The 17,818-nt window shown below is 30.0% G+C and overlaps 1 protein-coding gene across 1 annotated transcript; it reads left to right on the top strand.

The window, feature by feature from the left end:
* The first annotated feature begins 14,751 nt into the window (after positions 1-14,751).
* On the top strand, positions 14,752-17,141 carry LOC130814472 (9-cis-epoxycarotenoid dioxygenase NCED2, chloroplastic). Its single transcript, XM_057680547.1, has one exon. The coding sequence runs from the start codon at positions 14,903-14,905 to the stop codon at positions 16,697-16,699; it is 1,797 nt and encodes a 598-aa protein (XP_057536530.1). The 5' UTR covers positions 14,752-14,902; the 3' UTR covers positions 16,700-17,141.
* Positions 17,142-17,818: the final 677 nt, after the last annotated feature.

The following is a 17,818-nucleotide window of genomic DNA, read 5'->3' as shown; positions in this document are numbered from 1 at the left end:
TTTAGTTGAGGCCTCGAGGGAATTGAATGAGAAATTATGGAGCCACTTGCAAAAAGGCAATGGGGGCTTTGTGCTACTTGCTTGGGATGCACTAACAATCATCTTCATGTATGAAAGATGCCCAACAACAAAACCAAGAATCTCCAACCATAACCCTCTATTTGTAATGTTTTTCTTTCATCATACATGTGCTACCAAATATTGCTAATACCTTGTTTCAATTATATCACTTGTGAGGTGTGATAGAGATTCATGCAACTTGTCTTAGTTTATAGGTCCCTCTCATATATAATCAATCCTTGAATAAAAGCATTTAAATTATTCTTTAACAAACCCTAAAAAGCATAGGAGTTTTTTCGGTGATTAAAATGATTTAACTAAATTATATCGTTTTTGTTTGACTATTATATTAACATATCATAGAGATGAGAATCTGGTCTTGTCTCAGTTAAAACATATAATTATTTTTCTAAATGAATTTTTGATCTGATTTTTGTTGTAAAACTTTCTAATAATATCTTTTTCAGATTACCATGTATTAAAATAACATCCGAGAGATGAGTTAGTTGCAGAAAGGATGAGAAAGGGAATGCATTTAAGGATTTTGGTTGTGAACGATGATACTTCATTAGCTAGCTTAATATTGGTTGTCTTGAAAAGTTGATGAATTTAAGGTTGGCATATCACATGCAGTTGTCCAAAAGAAAGGACATAATAGTAACAAGAAGATTAGTGAGTGCAATAGAGTGTGTCTTATTACATTAACAAGGGAACACTTTATGCCTTCTTCATTGTCTAACATTGTAACCCATGTTCTTACATGACTAGTCTTGATCTTGTCTACAACTACAAAAATTGGGAGCTTTCTATTCTTTCATCTCTTTCAATAAGACAAATGCAAGAAGAGTAAGCCAATATGAATCTTTGTTTGATAATTTGTATGGTGCCTTTAAGCCTTTCCATGTAATAGTTATAAAATTAGAAAATTTGAAAAAAATAAGATCATTTAACAACTTAATTCAAAAAATAAGCTTCGTGAAAACTTAATTTCCAAAATAAGCATCCGTACATCCAAACCTAGCCTTGGAGTAAGTCGCTGTTACTAACAGCGATTTAAAAAAAAAATATTTAATTTTTTTTTAAGTCGCCGTTAGTAACAGCGACTTAATGAATTTTAAGTTTCCAGTTCTCAGTTACTTCCTCATTCCAACCTACGAGATTAAGGAGTTGATCAGTTAACCTTAAAGTCGCTGTTACTAACAACGACTTAAGGAGTTGACTGGTTAACTCTCTAAGTCGCTGTTAGTAACAGTGACTTATGACTTTCAATTTTTTTTTTCTTTCGCTGTTAGTAACAGCGACTTACTCCAAGGCTAGGTTTGGATGTACAGACGCTTATTTTGGGAATTAAATTTTCACGAAGCTTATTTTTGGAATTAAGTTGTTAAATAATCTTATTTTATTCAAATTTTCTATAAAATTATGTGTAAACTCAAAGATTTCCGTTACAGTCGATTAAAAAAAAATCTAAATTTATAGTTCAAATTTTAAAATGTCATATATTTATCTATCATATATTTGATTTGAGAAAATTAACCACTAGGGCATAACGAATTGATCTAATAGTTGTAATTTGTTTGACGCATAAAGCGCCTTTGCGGTGTAAGAATCTGAAGAAGAATCCTACCATACAAGTTAGAGGTGTAATCACACACAAGCTAGTTTACGTAGTTGATTTAATCATTATTTTTAAGTCAAATTGTTTTAAATAAAGTCGAGTCTCATGGATATCATGATTGATTCTATCAAATGGGGAGTAGAGTTGATATTTGAAGATAAAACCAGTAGATGTTGCTTAGATGATTGATTCTTAGAGTCATTAGCTTCAAAAGAGTGGGTGTGTTGGGTGACGCTAATTGACTGAATTCAACAACACATCTTGGCCGTTAGTTCTTTATTTGCTCGTGCTGGTCGGTTATTAGGATCCTATTTAGCACAATTTTCTTTATTTTTATTTTTATTTTTATTATAATTAAAGTGTCTCAATGGACCACATGCTCATTTATACACCTTTTTATTTGTTTTATGTATATTATATTCATATTTAAACTATTTGTTTGGCTTAAGCTAGTAGTTAAAGTTATAAGATAAGTTATATATATATATATATATTGAAATATTTTTTAAAATCGTTACGATGTTAGGAACTTAGATGAACGATACAAACAACAATAAACAAAACAATGTTTGATAATGTAAACTAAGCATAAAGACACACGGATTAAAAGAGGTTCACCCAATGATGGCTATGTCCTCCGTCGTGTGTAGTTTCTGTTTATATTATATCAATGGAGTATAAAATACTCTTACAAATGAAATATTACAATTGTGTAAGAGATAAAAACAAAAGGCTATGTATTTGACTTAGGGGTTGTGTTTGATGTGTCTATTGAGTGAGTATGAGAGCTCCATATATAGTACTAGGTACATTAATGTCAATTGCTCACTGAATACAGGATTAATATTGAATAATGAATAATATGAAACAACTCAAAGAATTTGAAAGGTCGAAAAATAGCATCCTAGGCACATCAGTGGATCCGCTCGACCGGAACAGAGAGCTCGCTCGGTCAAGCGAGCTACAGACACCTTCTGCATGCATTCTTTCTGACCGCTCGACCAACCAAGAAAAATCGCTCGGTCGAGCGACTATCAAGCTTCCTCTGTCAGAATTCTGTTCGAGCAAGCATCTATCAAAGCCCTTTGCACTTCTTCATAAATCATCATTAACACCAATAATTCCCATGAATACTCTTCCACAATAAATCACACTTAAACACTACAATCATTAAGTTAACAATTTAATCTCCCACATTATCACACCCATTGGATTCCAAACCTAAGAGTCATACATGAATGCACTCATCAAATGTGCACTCAAATCGCATAATTCATAACATATATATATATATATATATATATATATATATATATATATATATATATATATATATATATATATATATATATATATATATATATATATATATATATATATATATATATATATATATATATATATATATTATTACGCTCTTTAATAGGAGAGTATCTAGGGTTAGAAGTGTAAATGCAACGCATATTCTTTTTATATATAATGCTAAATATAAATAATCAACTCAACAAAAAAAACTTAAGCTTATTGTAAGTTTCATTATATGTTATATTCTTTATCAATTTTTGTTACAACCTATTAACTTATCTTATACTAACTCCGTTTCAAATTAATTACAACGTTAGTAACATTTGCACTATTCATCCGTCATTCTTAATTTGTAACTAATTCTTAATCTATAAGTTAAAACATAGTTAATTGAGATTTTGTTTAATTTGTCTCGATGTAAGGAATATTAATATTAAAGTTTTATAATTTTTTATTTACCATAATTATAAATATAAAGAATTAAATTAGTGCATTAGATTACATGAAAATGCAAATATAGCAAGTAATTTGAAATGGAGGAAGTATCTTCAAATATTAAATTTATATTAGTATAGAATACAATGACTCTCTAATTAAAAAGCAAGTTGAGAAGTTAACTACATATGCTTCTTCTTTTTTGTCCACATGATACATATAGTTTTCCCTCTATGTGGACATATAAGATACTAAGAGTTAGGTCTTGTCTTAATTGAAGAGCAATTAAGAATTACTTTTTAAGATAAGATATTAGTATGAATTTCATCTAATTTCCTTTATTCCTTTTTCTCAGTCTACCGTATAACAAAAAAATTATCTTATTCGAAAATGAGCCAATTTCAAACATAATCACATCCAACTCAATAATGTTCTCAAACACTTGGTCCATGTGTGCTCCTAAAACAATTGCACAACTTTAAAGCACATAAAATCTTTAATTTTTAGTATCATTGTATTTATTTGTAAGGATTATTAACTCAAATTTTTTTCCTTCTCACATATTACAATTAATTATAATTATCAAATGAGACAACAACTAATTCTTATTTAAAAGTGATTATTTTGATAGGAAGGAAATTGGGGATGGACTACAAGGAAATGGTTGAATCTTAAATTGTTGACACCATAAAAAAGAGTGTAGTGCCAAATGAATATATATTTGTTGAGAAGGCAAAATGGTACAATTGTTTCCTTTTTGGTGAAGCAACTTGTTAGCCACTCCTTTTTTTCCCATCACATCAAGCTTCTAAACAAAATAAAATTATTAGAGGCTCAAGGACATGTAACTACCCTTAGCAATTTGCACTTAATTATAAATAAGGGGTTCACTTCTTTTGTTATTTGATGAGTAAAAATATGAACATGTCAAAACTATTTTCCAATATATAAATTTTTAAAGTTTATAGATTTTTTTGCTTTGAAAATAATAAAATGATAGTAATTGGTTATATTCTATATTTAAATGAAGTGATGTTTATTATTTAAGATCGTCAATCAAAAATAAACTCTTTAATTTTATAAGAATTAGGTTCGTATTCCAACTTTAAAACATCTTAAGTCTGAGTTTAGATAAAAAAAATGTACAAGGAACGGTAGGATATTAAGGTAATGCATTTTTGATGATTGAAGAATTAGGGTCTATTTTGACAAATAGTTATGAACTACTAGAGGTGTTCATTCGGGTGATCGAGTCGGTTTCGGATGGGTGTCATTCGGTTCAGTTGTATTTCGGATCGATTATTTTTCGGATGCGTGTTATGGCGGGTCAGGTCGGTTAGTCACGGTTCGGTTGAAGATCAGTTATTTGAGCTATCGGGTTAGCATCGGTTCGGTGTCGGTTGAAGTTCGTGTCGAGTAGTCAATCGGTCTTGGACTGTCATCGGTTAATAATTGGTTCGGTTTTACCGGGTAGAGATCGGGTTCAGGTATTATTTTCCAGTAGAATTCGGCTACGAATTAATAATTACTATAGATCGAGTCAATATCAGATTAAGTTGTTAGACATTTTTTAATTGATGATAAGATTCCCTTTAGTTAAGGCAAAATAGTTAAAATGCAAATCAGTTAGTGATTATTACTTTGTTACTTTTACTTGTTTGACTGTAAGTTAAAATTAAAGTTTTATCATTTTTCATCTAAATTGATTAAAAATAGTTGAATAAACATTGACCATTGATTATTAACTCTAAATATATGAAACCATGTATGTATAAAATTTAATTTATTAAAATTTCTATTACTTTATTAGATTAACTAATAAGATGATTGAATATGAGTCGATCATACCTCTATGTTAAAAATTGGTTCAGGTTATAGCATTTCGACTAAAAATTTGTTCGGGTTAAGTCGGTTTTGGCCGGATCAAGTTCGGTTTTGAGCATGATTCGGGTCGGTCACTATTAGGTTCGTATAATCTCGGTTAACAGTTATATGTCGGTTATAAAAAATCGAACGCAGTTCGGGTTCGATTTTACGATTTTCGGTCGTAAATCGGTTTGGGCGCAACTACAGTTCGGATAATGTCGATTCGATAAACCTAAAAAGAAACATATTTTCGGGTCGGTTAACTTTCGATTTCGGTTCGGATTTCCGGGTCGGGTCACATTTGAACAACTTTATGAACTACGGTTGTTGGCTGATTTACCAATTGGATATTGACTAATATGCTAGTTGTTTAAACAACTATAATGAATATATTTGATAAAATTAGTTATTGGCTGTATATTAGAGAAAGTTTAGCCAAAAAAGCCAAAAAGTTACTTTGAGTAGTGTTTTTGGTTTTGGCTTATGAGTTACTATATCGAACTCAATTCTAGACGGTTTAATAGACCAAAAAAATCAAAAGTCAAAAATAACAAAAAAAAAAAAAAAAAAAGTTATCAAATACCCGTTATTTTTCAAACAGGTAGTGAAATTAAATCTATTACATCATTAATAATAACAAAATAAAAAGGCAGCGTAGAAGAAAGTATCATTAATAATAACAAAATAAAAAGGCAGCATAGAAGAAAGTTTGAATTGTCTGATTACCATTGTCAAATTGCAATAGCAAATAGCAAAATGGAATTGAAATAGAACAAATATGGACAAATAAGAAGGTCCATTCAGTTGTTTTCAATGTTTGGGCGATATTAATTTGAGTGTCTCCTTCCAATTAAGTCTTAAATGTAGAAGGAACGAGCAAATACTTGGACGTAAAATGTTGTATGAGATAGTCTCATCGAGAGTTCTGCCTGTTTCATGGGTTAAATAGCTCATATGAGAATTAAACACCTTATTTAAGATCGTTTCATTGAGAAATAGTTTCTCACAAGAATAATTCTTGCTTAAAACATATTGTTCAAAAATACAATACATAAGTTAAAGGATAAGTAAAGGCAAAGTTGAAAGGGCATGCATTGGCTTCAATTTGATCCTATACGCTCCTGTCCTGCTTGATAAGGGTAAGGTCCAATTATGAAGTCTAATTATTATTAGGTCGCTACTTAGTAATGTACTCTATGTATGAATTTGATCACTCCAAATTAAAGCAAACATATATTGTTGCAACTTCTTATTTCATTAGTGATTGATTGGTACTCCATCTGTTATCTTTAAGGGTTGTCTATGTTACAAGAAAGTATTATACTCTCTTCAATTCTTTTCAATTGTCTCATTTAGGCTGGGTACGAATACTAAGAAAGTGGAAGGACCACCTTGAATAGTATACCCATGTGATGTAGTGGGTATTGGGGGTTAAATAGTGTAGTCTAGTAAAAAAAAATAAAGATGTTTTGGTGATTACATGAATGATATAAGGACAATTGGTCCAAAAATTATGTTCTAAAATAGATTTGGGACAATTAAAGTGAACTGCACAAATAAGAAAATAGGACAATTGAAAAGAATTGGAGGGAGTAGTATATAACATATAATGTGATATGTTCTTTTTAGGGTTAGTCCACGTTATAAGAAAATGATAGAATATATAACATATCATATGATTTAGGTTAGTCAACGACATAAGAAAGTCATAGATTATATAGCATATCACGTGGCTACAACTATCAACTTAAGTTTTAAGTTTGGTTGATTACGTGATATGGTATCAAAGGCCAACCTGACTGAAAGGACTTTTATGTCTAATCGAGTATATAATGTTCTCCAACCATCAACTTATTTATTTTTTTTTATTATTGTTTCTTTTCTTTTCCTGCAATGGAAATCTAATGATACTATTTTAATCATAAATGATTTTCATATCTTATATGTATAAAATTTTGGTTGCTTAATATTTAACACATTATCTTATATGTTGAAAATATAAAGATGACACTTTTAATAGAAAAACACTATTTTCAAATTGGAGCTTCATATATGTACTTGTGTTAGTGTAAGATGTTATCATACAAGAATATTTCTCTTTTAGTATAAGTCGAGATGAAATCATTGCTTAAGTTCTATTTTATATTAGTTATTTGATTTTGAAGTTTTCCATTTCCTAATGTTCTACCATTACTAAACTAGTGTTTGTTAGTAGTTTAATTATCAAGCGTATGTTTTTATTCAACGTATTTAATTCAATTCAATTTAAAAGATTACTTACATTTATAAATAATTATATTTTTAATTTAAAATAATTCGATTTAATTCCATTCGATGTATTCAATCTATAAACAAACCCTAAATGGCTCATATATTAACACATATTATGTGAGGAAAATTTCATATCACTAAAATTTTGGGTTACGGACTTACATATAATACTTAGTACGTGTAACCCTCCTAATACCATATGATTTTAGAAAAAAGTAAACCTCATCAAGTGTGTAAGTAAGTCAATGCTCATAATCCGTAGGTTTGTGGACCCGAGTCTATAGGCGTCCTATGAGTGTGTCCCCACAAGTAGACCCATAAGTAGTCAATGATGAATTATCATGGCATAACACACATACATCATGCATGACCAAATGACACAACTCTCTTTGATAATTGATACCAAAGTAAGAAAAGATCATGCCTTGTGGAATTGAAATAAACTCAACTCAAAAACACCAAATAACATTGTAACAATATTACCCACCAATATAAACTTACAAGCAAACTAGTATTAAATAAAATGTCCCCATGGAAGTTTGTAGAAAGAAAATAGGACCAAGTAGATATATAGGTTACTATTACACTTGCACCAGCAACAGCAGCTAGCCATGTTCAATGCCTTTGTGGTCCTTGTTATGACAGCTCCATTGATAGTTTCATTCTATTAAAACTGATAAGAACACTACTCAGGTCATTTGTTTTCATTTGCAGGTCTTAAATCGAGAGTTTAATTGGCTGCAATCTCCTTAAATATCTCTTTTGCATGAGAGTATGTTCTGCAGCTATCCAACTGTCAAGGAACAACTGAACCAAAAGTTTAAAGCTCATAGTTGAGGCCCCAAGATATGTTGTATACTCTAAAATGTCCCCTCACACAAGAGACCTTTAGGCTAAAAGTATGGATGCAGTACATGCACTATTCATACATGGCGCTAAATTCTCCACTTTAAATAGGCGGTGGTTGAGATTCAAACCTGTGACCTTTTGTTACGCTGATTTCTGATACCATATCAAGGAACCAATTAAGCTTTTGTTTGAGTTGGTTCCTTGACATCCTCCTCAGACTCTGATCATAATTTTTTTGAGCAGAGTTAAACAACTAACATTCAAAGTTGTACAAACTATATATATATATATATATATATTGTATTGTTCATTTCAGTTACTTGGGTAGGGGACCTCTAAGCATATATATATATATATATATATATGGCTATTAAATTTTAATATATGTTTGATGTTATCCATTTCAGTTATTTGGAAGGTATAATTGAATATGAGAATAATTGATTGAGCCATTTTGATAGGGATAGTTTCTCTTCAAACGTTAATGTCCGTTATTCTTTATATTTTTTTTTAACCCTATAACCAAATTTTCACGTTCATTTGTATTTCTATTTAAAGCTTCTACTGTGTACACTAGGTTTGGTTATGATCTACAAATTCAAAACCAATTATAGCCTTTATGTTGATAGTATAGTTAGTAGAGAAGGATATGGTCCGAAAATTATGAATCAGCTTAGTGGTTAAGAGTTTTTTTTTCATTCTTGTGACATGGGATCGATTCTCACCATTTATAAGAAAGATCTATGCTGTCTCCTTCTTGACTGAAATCTCTAACCTACTTCCTAATCCGAAAAATGACACGTGAATTTAGACTTAGATTTGACCTTAATTAAATCTAGTAAATGAGTAGTCAAATAGAAAATCTAAGTTAATCACAGTAATTTGTAAATTACCATAAAATGACAAAAGAAAAACTAATAAAATAATCAAAATAAAAAAAAATCATTAAAGTTATAGACCTATAAATACATACCTACTTATGATTTACTTGATTGGTAAATCACAGTTATTTACCTAGCAAATTTCATAGTCAAGTACACTTATCTCTCTTTATTAACATAGAAGTTTGTGTAGAGAGGTATTTGTTACACTAACGGCCCGTTTGGTAGATGGTAATAAATGGTGGTGATGGGAATGAAAACCATTGTAATTTTGGTTGAAAAACATCTTGGCTACCTTAATGGTCATACTTGTCCAACTTCAAGCATCTCATTTTCTTCATAAAATTCATTCCAATGTATTACTATTGGAGGAGTGGAATTAGAGGGTAATGGAAATTTGTAAATAAAAATCTTTTTTGTGATTAAAGTTTCATTACCATAGGAATGATATGGAACTTTTAATAAAATTTTACACTATAAATCATTCACATTACCACTATTTAATACCATTAACCAAACGGGTCGTAAAAGACTTGCTAATTATCCTAAGTAATGATAGCTTATTGTCAAAGGTCTAGAAGCCTAACCGGCCTTTACCTTTTACATTCACCAAGTGACGACTAAACCACAATTACTCTAACCATTGCTTGCCTAACATTGATCACCAATTCTTCAACTAGTCAATGAGTTGCCCCAAATCTGCAAGTTATAATTCAGAAATTTTGATCCATAACTCAAAAATTATTCAATTTGAAAAAAATTAAAAAAATTGAATTAAATATTACTGTAATTCAAATACGACTATTTTGACCTTTTTTCAATTTTATAGATTTTTAAAGTTGCATGTCAACATTATTTTTGTCTAAGCCCATTATATTTCTAATCAAGTTTTATCTTTTGAGTTTATTAATTTATATATATTTGTTAAAACTTTAAAATATGTATCCGTCAAATAAATTTATATGAAAACAAAAGTAATCACCTTTTATGTCTTTTAAAAAAATGATAGTCATTGTGAAAATAAATTATAAAACTTCTTGTCTCCTTGGATTGACCCCAAATCGACTTAAACATTACCCCAATGAGAAATAATCAAATTTGAAATCTGCTTGACCAACCATTTTGAAAGGTATACTAATTGTGGTATAAGTTATTTCTTAAGTTTATAAAGTGATATATTCTCATATATTTCTCCAATGTGGGACAACTCACATGGATTACAATGGACACTTTAATAACACTCCCTTCATGCGAGTGTCCTTAGAATTTTAGTCACTAGAAGGGTTACAAATCGAGATTGAACATCCAATTTAAGATCCCTTAAGCAGTGCTAAAATTAATGTCCAATTATAAAAGTCCAATAACAAAACAAACTCTGATATTATGTTAGAATTTAGAAAATGACATCGGACAACCCAAATAAAGAGGAAAAGAGATAATTTATATATAAATATAACCAATTAGTAGTAATACAAATTACACTTCAAATTTATAAAATTACATAGATTCTTATTTTTTTCTGATGTAAATCAAGTTATATATAGATGATAATGGACACTTTTAACACCAAAAAATATAACGTGTATATAATTCACCAAAGCAAGATGAAGGAAATGACCGGTAAGGAAATCAAATGCAAAGTAAAAATAGTGATTGGCTCAACTTTCTCATTTCTAAATTCCAACTCAAACACCAAAGCAAAACTCTAAATAGGTCACCTCATACGAAACAATTTTTGGCTGTTGTTCGTTTTATTTAATTTGCATATTTTTTAATTTTTAATATATTTTATAATTTTATTTTATTTTTAATTTTAATCATAATTTTACTATTTCTGCTACATTATAATCAACTTCTTAATAATCATACCATTTATAAATGGAGCAAAATGAGTAAAACAACTAATTAATCACTAGTGACCGAATAGTCACTATTCTTTCTTTAAACCCTACTGGGCCCACACGGTCTCACTATTCTTATTTCTTAGGGCCTCTCTTATTTATATTTTTATTTTATATTTGTCTCTATCTCTATCAAATCAAATACTAGCTGCTTAAAAGTTCAATTTGAGTTTCATTTACAAATACAATTATTAATTATTTAATAAAAGATACCATGAATGAAGTTTTCAAGATTGAAGAAGGTCAAAAAGATATAGTTGACTTTTGTAATTTCCTTTTCCCCCAACTTCACTACCATTAGTTAGGCTTCATTTTGATACACATATTGTGATTAGTCTTTACCTTCCATTTTAAATATTACTTGCTTCTAACTTATTGGTCTTTCTTTATACCAATTGCCTTCTTCCACCTTAACTAACTCTTTATATTTTCAAATCTAAAATATTGTTACTTTAATCACAAATAATATATAAAAAATATAGACACCCAAATAACACTTCACTTTTGACATGTATGGGAATACCTACTTATATTTAACTAAGAGAAAAAATAAGCTCAAAATTTTAATATTATTTATGGTTAAATTTAAGTTTAATTTATTTCAGTTTTAAAGAGTGAAGTCAATTTTCTTTTTCGATCCATGTCACAAAATATATGTAAAATTGCAGAGTTGTATTTCAGACTCGAATGTGGATATTTATATTGCTCATAAAGAACCATAATTACATTTATCTATCTAATAGTTATTTAATTGTGGTTCATTTTTAGAACACAAATATATACTTGGGTCTTTATTAAGTTACTTGATAATTGAATGTATAAGTGAATGAGAAATATGTGGATTTATCACTATCAAGTTTTCTTATTTATTTTACCATTGACGGTTATGAGATAAAATGAAAATTGATAATTAATTTAAGAATAAGACTTGATACGGTACAATTTGATACAACACACAATAGATAAAACACATATTCAACACAACATGATACAATTTCTATAATTAATTAGACATTATTTCTGAGTGACTAAATACAATACGACACAGTATAAAATAACACTACAAAATACTATTTCTGACATAACTTAATACGATATAATTTAGCATGAGCAAGGACACAATCTAGATGGTTAGAAGGAAGAAAACACACCCCAATACCTTGGAGTAACAATGTTAGTGTGGTGATGAATGATGATGATGTATTTATGCATCAATTCTTGAATTGTAACACCTTTAAAATAGGTCGAATTTTTGAAAACACCTTTAATGAAAAACATGAGCCAGAACCTATTCATGGGAGTGTTATTGCCACATTTATTTCTAATAAAATAAATGTAAGGCTTAACGACTAAGAAATCCAACAAAGAGTCTTACAACATAAGAAAAGATTGAAACGCAATCTATGTCCATATAAAACTTAAACAACTTAAGGTAAAATTTAAACTGAAATACGACTCTAATAAAAGCTATGTTTCTAGGTGATCCTCACTCCAGATTCAACAAAGGAAAAACAAGAAAAACAAGGAAAAAACAAGAAAAACAAGGGAAAAACTCCCAAAATCAGGAAATTGAGTAATTCCAACTCCATCCCATAAAACGACTAAGTTTGAAAATGATTTAAGAAAATAAAATATAATCTAATTGAAAATAATTTTAGAAAATAATATATAGAGTTTAAAAAAAAACAATTTGTGAAAACAATATATATATATATATATATAATATCACATAAACCAATTTATTAATTTGATATTTAATAATGACAAACACATAATCAATTTTTAATTTGAAGGAACGAGAATGCCATTAGGTCGAGGCTTTACCCCTATACCTACTTCATCAAGAGGTCGTCACCCCAAATAATTCAAGACCAGCAGAGTAGTCTCAGGGAACCCTAGTGTGCACACCCCTTCTACTTGGATCATAACAAATAGAAGAAAGACCAAACATCGTATCAAGTATCAGAAATAATAATACCTATCAGCAGCTATACTAACCAAACAGGACAACCTGTTCATCACCCTTATACTTGGATCACAACAAATATAAGAGCTTTATTTCCCTCATGTTACACTTTACGTCATTTAATATATTTTAATAATTAGTCGTGTGCACACAAACATATAATCAAACATACATTATACATTTTATTTTATGATCATAGGTTTTCCCAAGAAAAATATATCTCAATAATATTCAATTGCAATATTAATATCATAATATTTTTCTCCCAAATTCAATCGCATTTAAAATCATTATTAAAATAATAATATAACTTTCTTCAAAATAATATTATTATAAGTAATTCTCTTTCAAATTAAATTGTATCTAATTTCATTATCAAAATAATAATATAAATTTTATCAAAATAGTAATTATAAATTAAGTTTGACAAAAATCATAATAGATATAATTTGAGAATATATAAAACATAATATCATACAAAATAATGTCATATAAAACCATGCATTCTATTTAAACACATTAATTATCACTTAACACATAATATTAATAGGATAGTCCTAATTAGAAGGACATTGAGAATTACCTTTCACGCAATCCTAGACAAACGTATGCTCCCAATAATCTTTGTCTACGAATTCACTGTCTACACGATAAAATAATATATCTTAAATTAATACCCCGATCAACCCAATCGAAATAAATAAATTAAAAGACTCTCGATTTATATTTTATAATTTATTTAAAATGTAGTTAAAGTTTTAAAATTAGTAGTAATAGTTTTAAAATAAAAGGACAAAGTTTAAATAATAAAAGGATTATAAAAAAAAAATTATATATATAAAGGTGTTTTAGAAAACTTAGGAAACTTGGTACTGGTTACCAATACCCACGAAGGGAAAAGAAGAGAGAGGAGGAGAAAGGGAGAGAGAGAAAGAGGGAGAAGGAAGAAGGTGCCGGCCGGCGGTGGCTCCGGTGGCTGCCGTCGCATACCGGTGGTATCCGGGTGACCGCCGTATCGCCGAAAAACTAAGGTCAGAAATACTTTTTTTTTTTCTATTTTTCAAATAAAAGATGGATGTTTTTAAATAATAGCATAAATTTTTTTGGGTTTTGAGTAAAAAAAATTTATAACAAATAGATGAAATCATACCTTTAATATCAAAATCTTACCTTTTCTTGATTAAATTTTAAGCAATTTGAAGATCGAGGAGGTAGTTTGTAGGAGAAAAAGAAAGTGTGAATAATAATGTGAATGAATTAAGAATAAATAGTTTAATTTATAGTGGATAAATAAGGTTTGTTATAAGATTTGGAGGAAAAAGTGGAAAGTTATTTGTTAATGGGGAGTTATTTTTTATTTTTATTTTTTTCAAACTTCTGACTGAAATTTATTTTTATAGATTTATTATTACTATTTTATTTATTTATTATTATTATGATTTTTTTTTTTAAAAAAGGCGGATGTTACATGAATGAATCACTAAACACCCCATTATGTGTGCTATCTCCACAAATCCACCACGTGGTCATCTCTCATTGTCTGACGTGGACCTCTCTTATCATCCTTCCCACATTCTACTTATACCCTTCTTCTCCTTCCATCCCCCCAAATCAACCCTTTCTCTCTCCTCTTCTCTCTTCTTTCTCTCTCCTCCCCCATTTTTTTATTCAAAAAAACATTTTTTTAAAATTTTTATTTTTATTTAAATCCTCAAAAAAAAAACCATATACCAATACCAACAGAATTACCATGATCATCATGAATCCTACAATAACTCCTACTTCAACAAATACTACTACAATAAATATACCCTACAAAGCCCATTTACCCATCTCTTCTAAGCCCATTTTCAACCCGAAAAAGCCCATTAATATTCATTGTGCTCTTCACTCAGCAGCCCCTCCTTCCATTTTCCATTTCCCAAACCATGATTCATCACCCAAATCTTCTCCTCCTCATCATCTTCCTCAATGGAACCTTTTCCAAAAAGCTGCTGCATCAACTTTTGATTTCATTGAAAATACCCTGACAACCCGAGAACGTGCCCACCCATTTCCCAAAACATCCGACCCGGAAATCCAAATATCCGGAAACTTCGCCCCAGTACAAGAAACCCCCGTCAAACAATCGCTCCCTATCATAGGAGAAATCCCATCTTCCATTGACGGCGTTTACGTACGAAACGGCGCTAACCCTTTATTCAAACCAACCGCCGGCCACCATTTATTTGATGGTGATGGCATGGTTCACGCCGTCACCATCCACAACGGGGTAGCAAGTTACGCCTGTAGATTCACTGAAACCAACAGATTAACGCAAGAACGGGATCTGGGTAGAGCTGTTTTCCCTAAATCTATCGGTGAACTTCATGGTCATTCAGGAATTGCTAGACTATTTCTGTTTTACGCTCGTGGGTTGTTTGGGCTTTTAAATCATGAAAATGGTATGGGTGTTGCTAACGCTGGTTTAGTTTATTTTAATGGAAGGTTGTTAGCTATGTCAGAAGATGATATACCTTACCATGTAAGGGTTACCTCTAATGGCGATTTAAAAACTGTGGGAAGGTTTGATTTCAATGGGCAGTTAAATTCCTCCATGATTGCTCACCCAAAACTTGACCCACAATCCAAAGAATTATTTGCTTTAAGTTACGATGTTATTAAACCCCCATTTCTTAAATACTTTAAATTTTCACGGGATGGTGAGAAATCTGAAGATGTTGAAATCCCATTAAAGGAACCTACAATGATGCATGATTTCGCAATTACCCAGAATTTTGTAGTTATCCCAGATCAACAAGTAGTGTTTAAGATGAAGGAAATGATTACCGGAGGATCTCCCGTTGTTTTCGACAAGAACAAAAAGTCGCGTTTTGGTGTTATGAGAAAAGACGCTAAAAAAGCGTCGGAAATTATATGGGTTGATTCTCCTGACACTTTTTGCTTCCATGTTTGGAACGCTTGGGAAGAATCTCATAGCGACGACATTGTGGTTATTGGGTCTTGTATGACTCCTCCTGATTCTATTTTTAATGAATGTGATGAAAATTTAAAGAGTGTTTTATCTGAAATCCGGCTTAATTTACGGACGGGTCAATCAACTCGACGACCCATTATTGACCCAGCCATGTATGATCATTTTAACCTTGAAGCGGGTATGGTAAACCGTAATTTACTTGGGAGAAAAACCCGGTTTGCTTATTTAGCAATTGCTGAACCGTGGCCTAAAGTTTCCGGGTTTGCTAAGGTCGATTTGGAAACGGGTGAGGTAAAAAAATTTATTTACGGTGGTGAAAAGTACGGTGGTGAACCCTTTTTTTTACCGCGAGGTAATAATAGTTTTGATAGTGATCATGAGGATGATGGGTATGTAATGGGATTTGTACATGATGAAAAGGAAGAGAGTTCGGAATTGTTAATTGTAAATGCAAGTAATTTGGAAGTTGAAGCTTCGATTAAGTTGCCTTCTAGAGTTCCTTACGGTTTTCATGGAACGTTCGTGCGATTAGAAGATTTGCAAGATCAAGATATAGTTTGCGACATTTAAATTTTCGGAAAATATATAGCAAACTGAATGAAACAGAACGACAAAGTAACATAAATCTGACTAGGAGAGTAAAACGAAAGCCCAGAGGGATAGTGGATGAAAAAGGGGTCCCCGGGACTCTCCGTTTCTTGCTGATCTCGTTCAACTTAATTCAGAAATTAACACCAAAAATTAGTTTTGGAATATTTTTGTTAATTTTTGTTAGATTTTGGGAATGGAATAGTGTGAAATATCTATCAAGTGTAGATGTAGATAATGATTGGTGTTTGTGTTGTGCCTTGGCTCATTTTATTGTTTAGGCATACCAGTGCCCAATTATAAAGGAGTATAATTAATTTTTGATCTTTAATTTTTCTACATAGCAATTTTTTTATTTTTGTATATTTATATTTGACAATTTTCTATATTAATTAGTTGTATTCTTAAAAATATTACTCCTACTTTATTAATTTCATTACTTATTTGTGAATCCTACAATTTACTTAGTTATTCTTATTAAAATTCTCATTTGATTTTGCATACAACTGATGTAATATTTGATTAATTTAATCTTAAATATCTCTAGTTGTGTTTGATTAAAAATTATGTTAGAGTATTGATGAAATAAAGTATAGCATGAACAAATCAAATTAGATATCAAATGCTATTGAGAATAAAATTCATACTAAAAAGTAATTGAGAAATACCTAAAGAGTCAAAAAGTAATTAATTTTAGAATATGAGAAATTAAAGTATTTCTTAATGACATTACCCCTACAAGGGTGTGTATTATTGAAAATTCATGCACTTTCAAACAATATTAATGATATTTTTTTACATATAAATTTTAAATTATTTATCTTACTGGTTCATCATTTATTATTAGTGTTTTTATAAGAAAGGACAATATTGTAACGTTCACTATTTTTTCCCACCATATTAATTTTGGTGTCAATGAAAATAAAACAGTGAAGTATTATTATTATTTTCATTGTTTTTTGGGTAAATCTCATTGATATAATCTTAATTTTATTGTAGATATATGAATTGATGATGAATAATTAACAAATTTATCTGTTTTGTATGAAATTTAGTTGTAATTTATATTTAAATAGCTAGTGACCCAAAACACTATCTATT

The sequence above is a fragment of the Amaranthus tricolor genome, chromosome 6, assembly GCF_026212465.1.
Source record: "Amaranthus tricolor cultivar Red isolate AtriRed21 chromosome 6, ASM2621246v1, whole genome shotgun sequence".
Taxonomy (NCBI): domain Eukaryota; kingdom Viridiplantae; phylum Streptophyta; class Magnoliopsida; order Caryophyllales; family Amaranthaceae; genus Amaranthus; species Amaranthus tricolor.
This window is presented reverse-complemented; position numbering and strand designations above follow the sequence as displayed.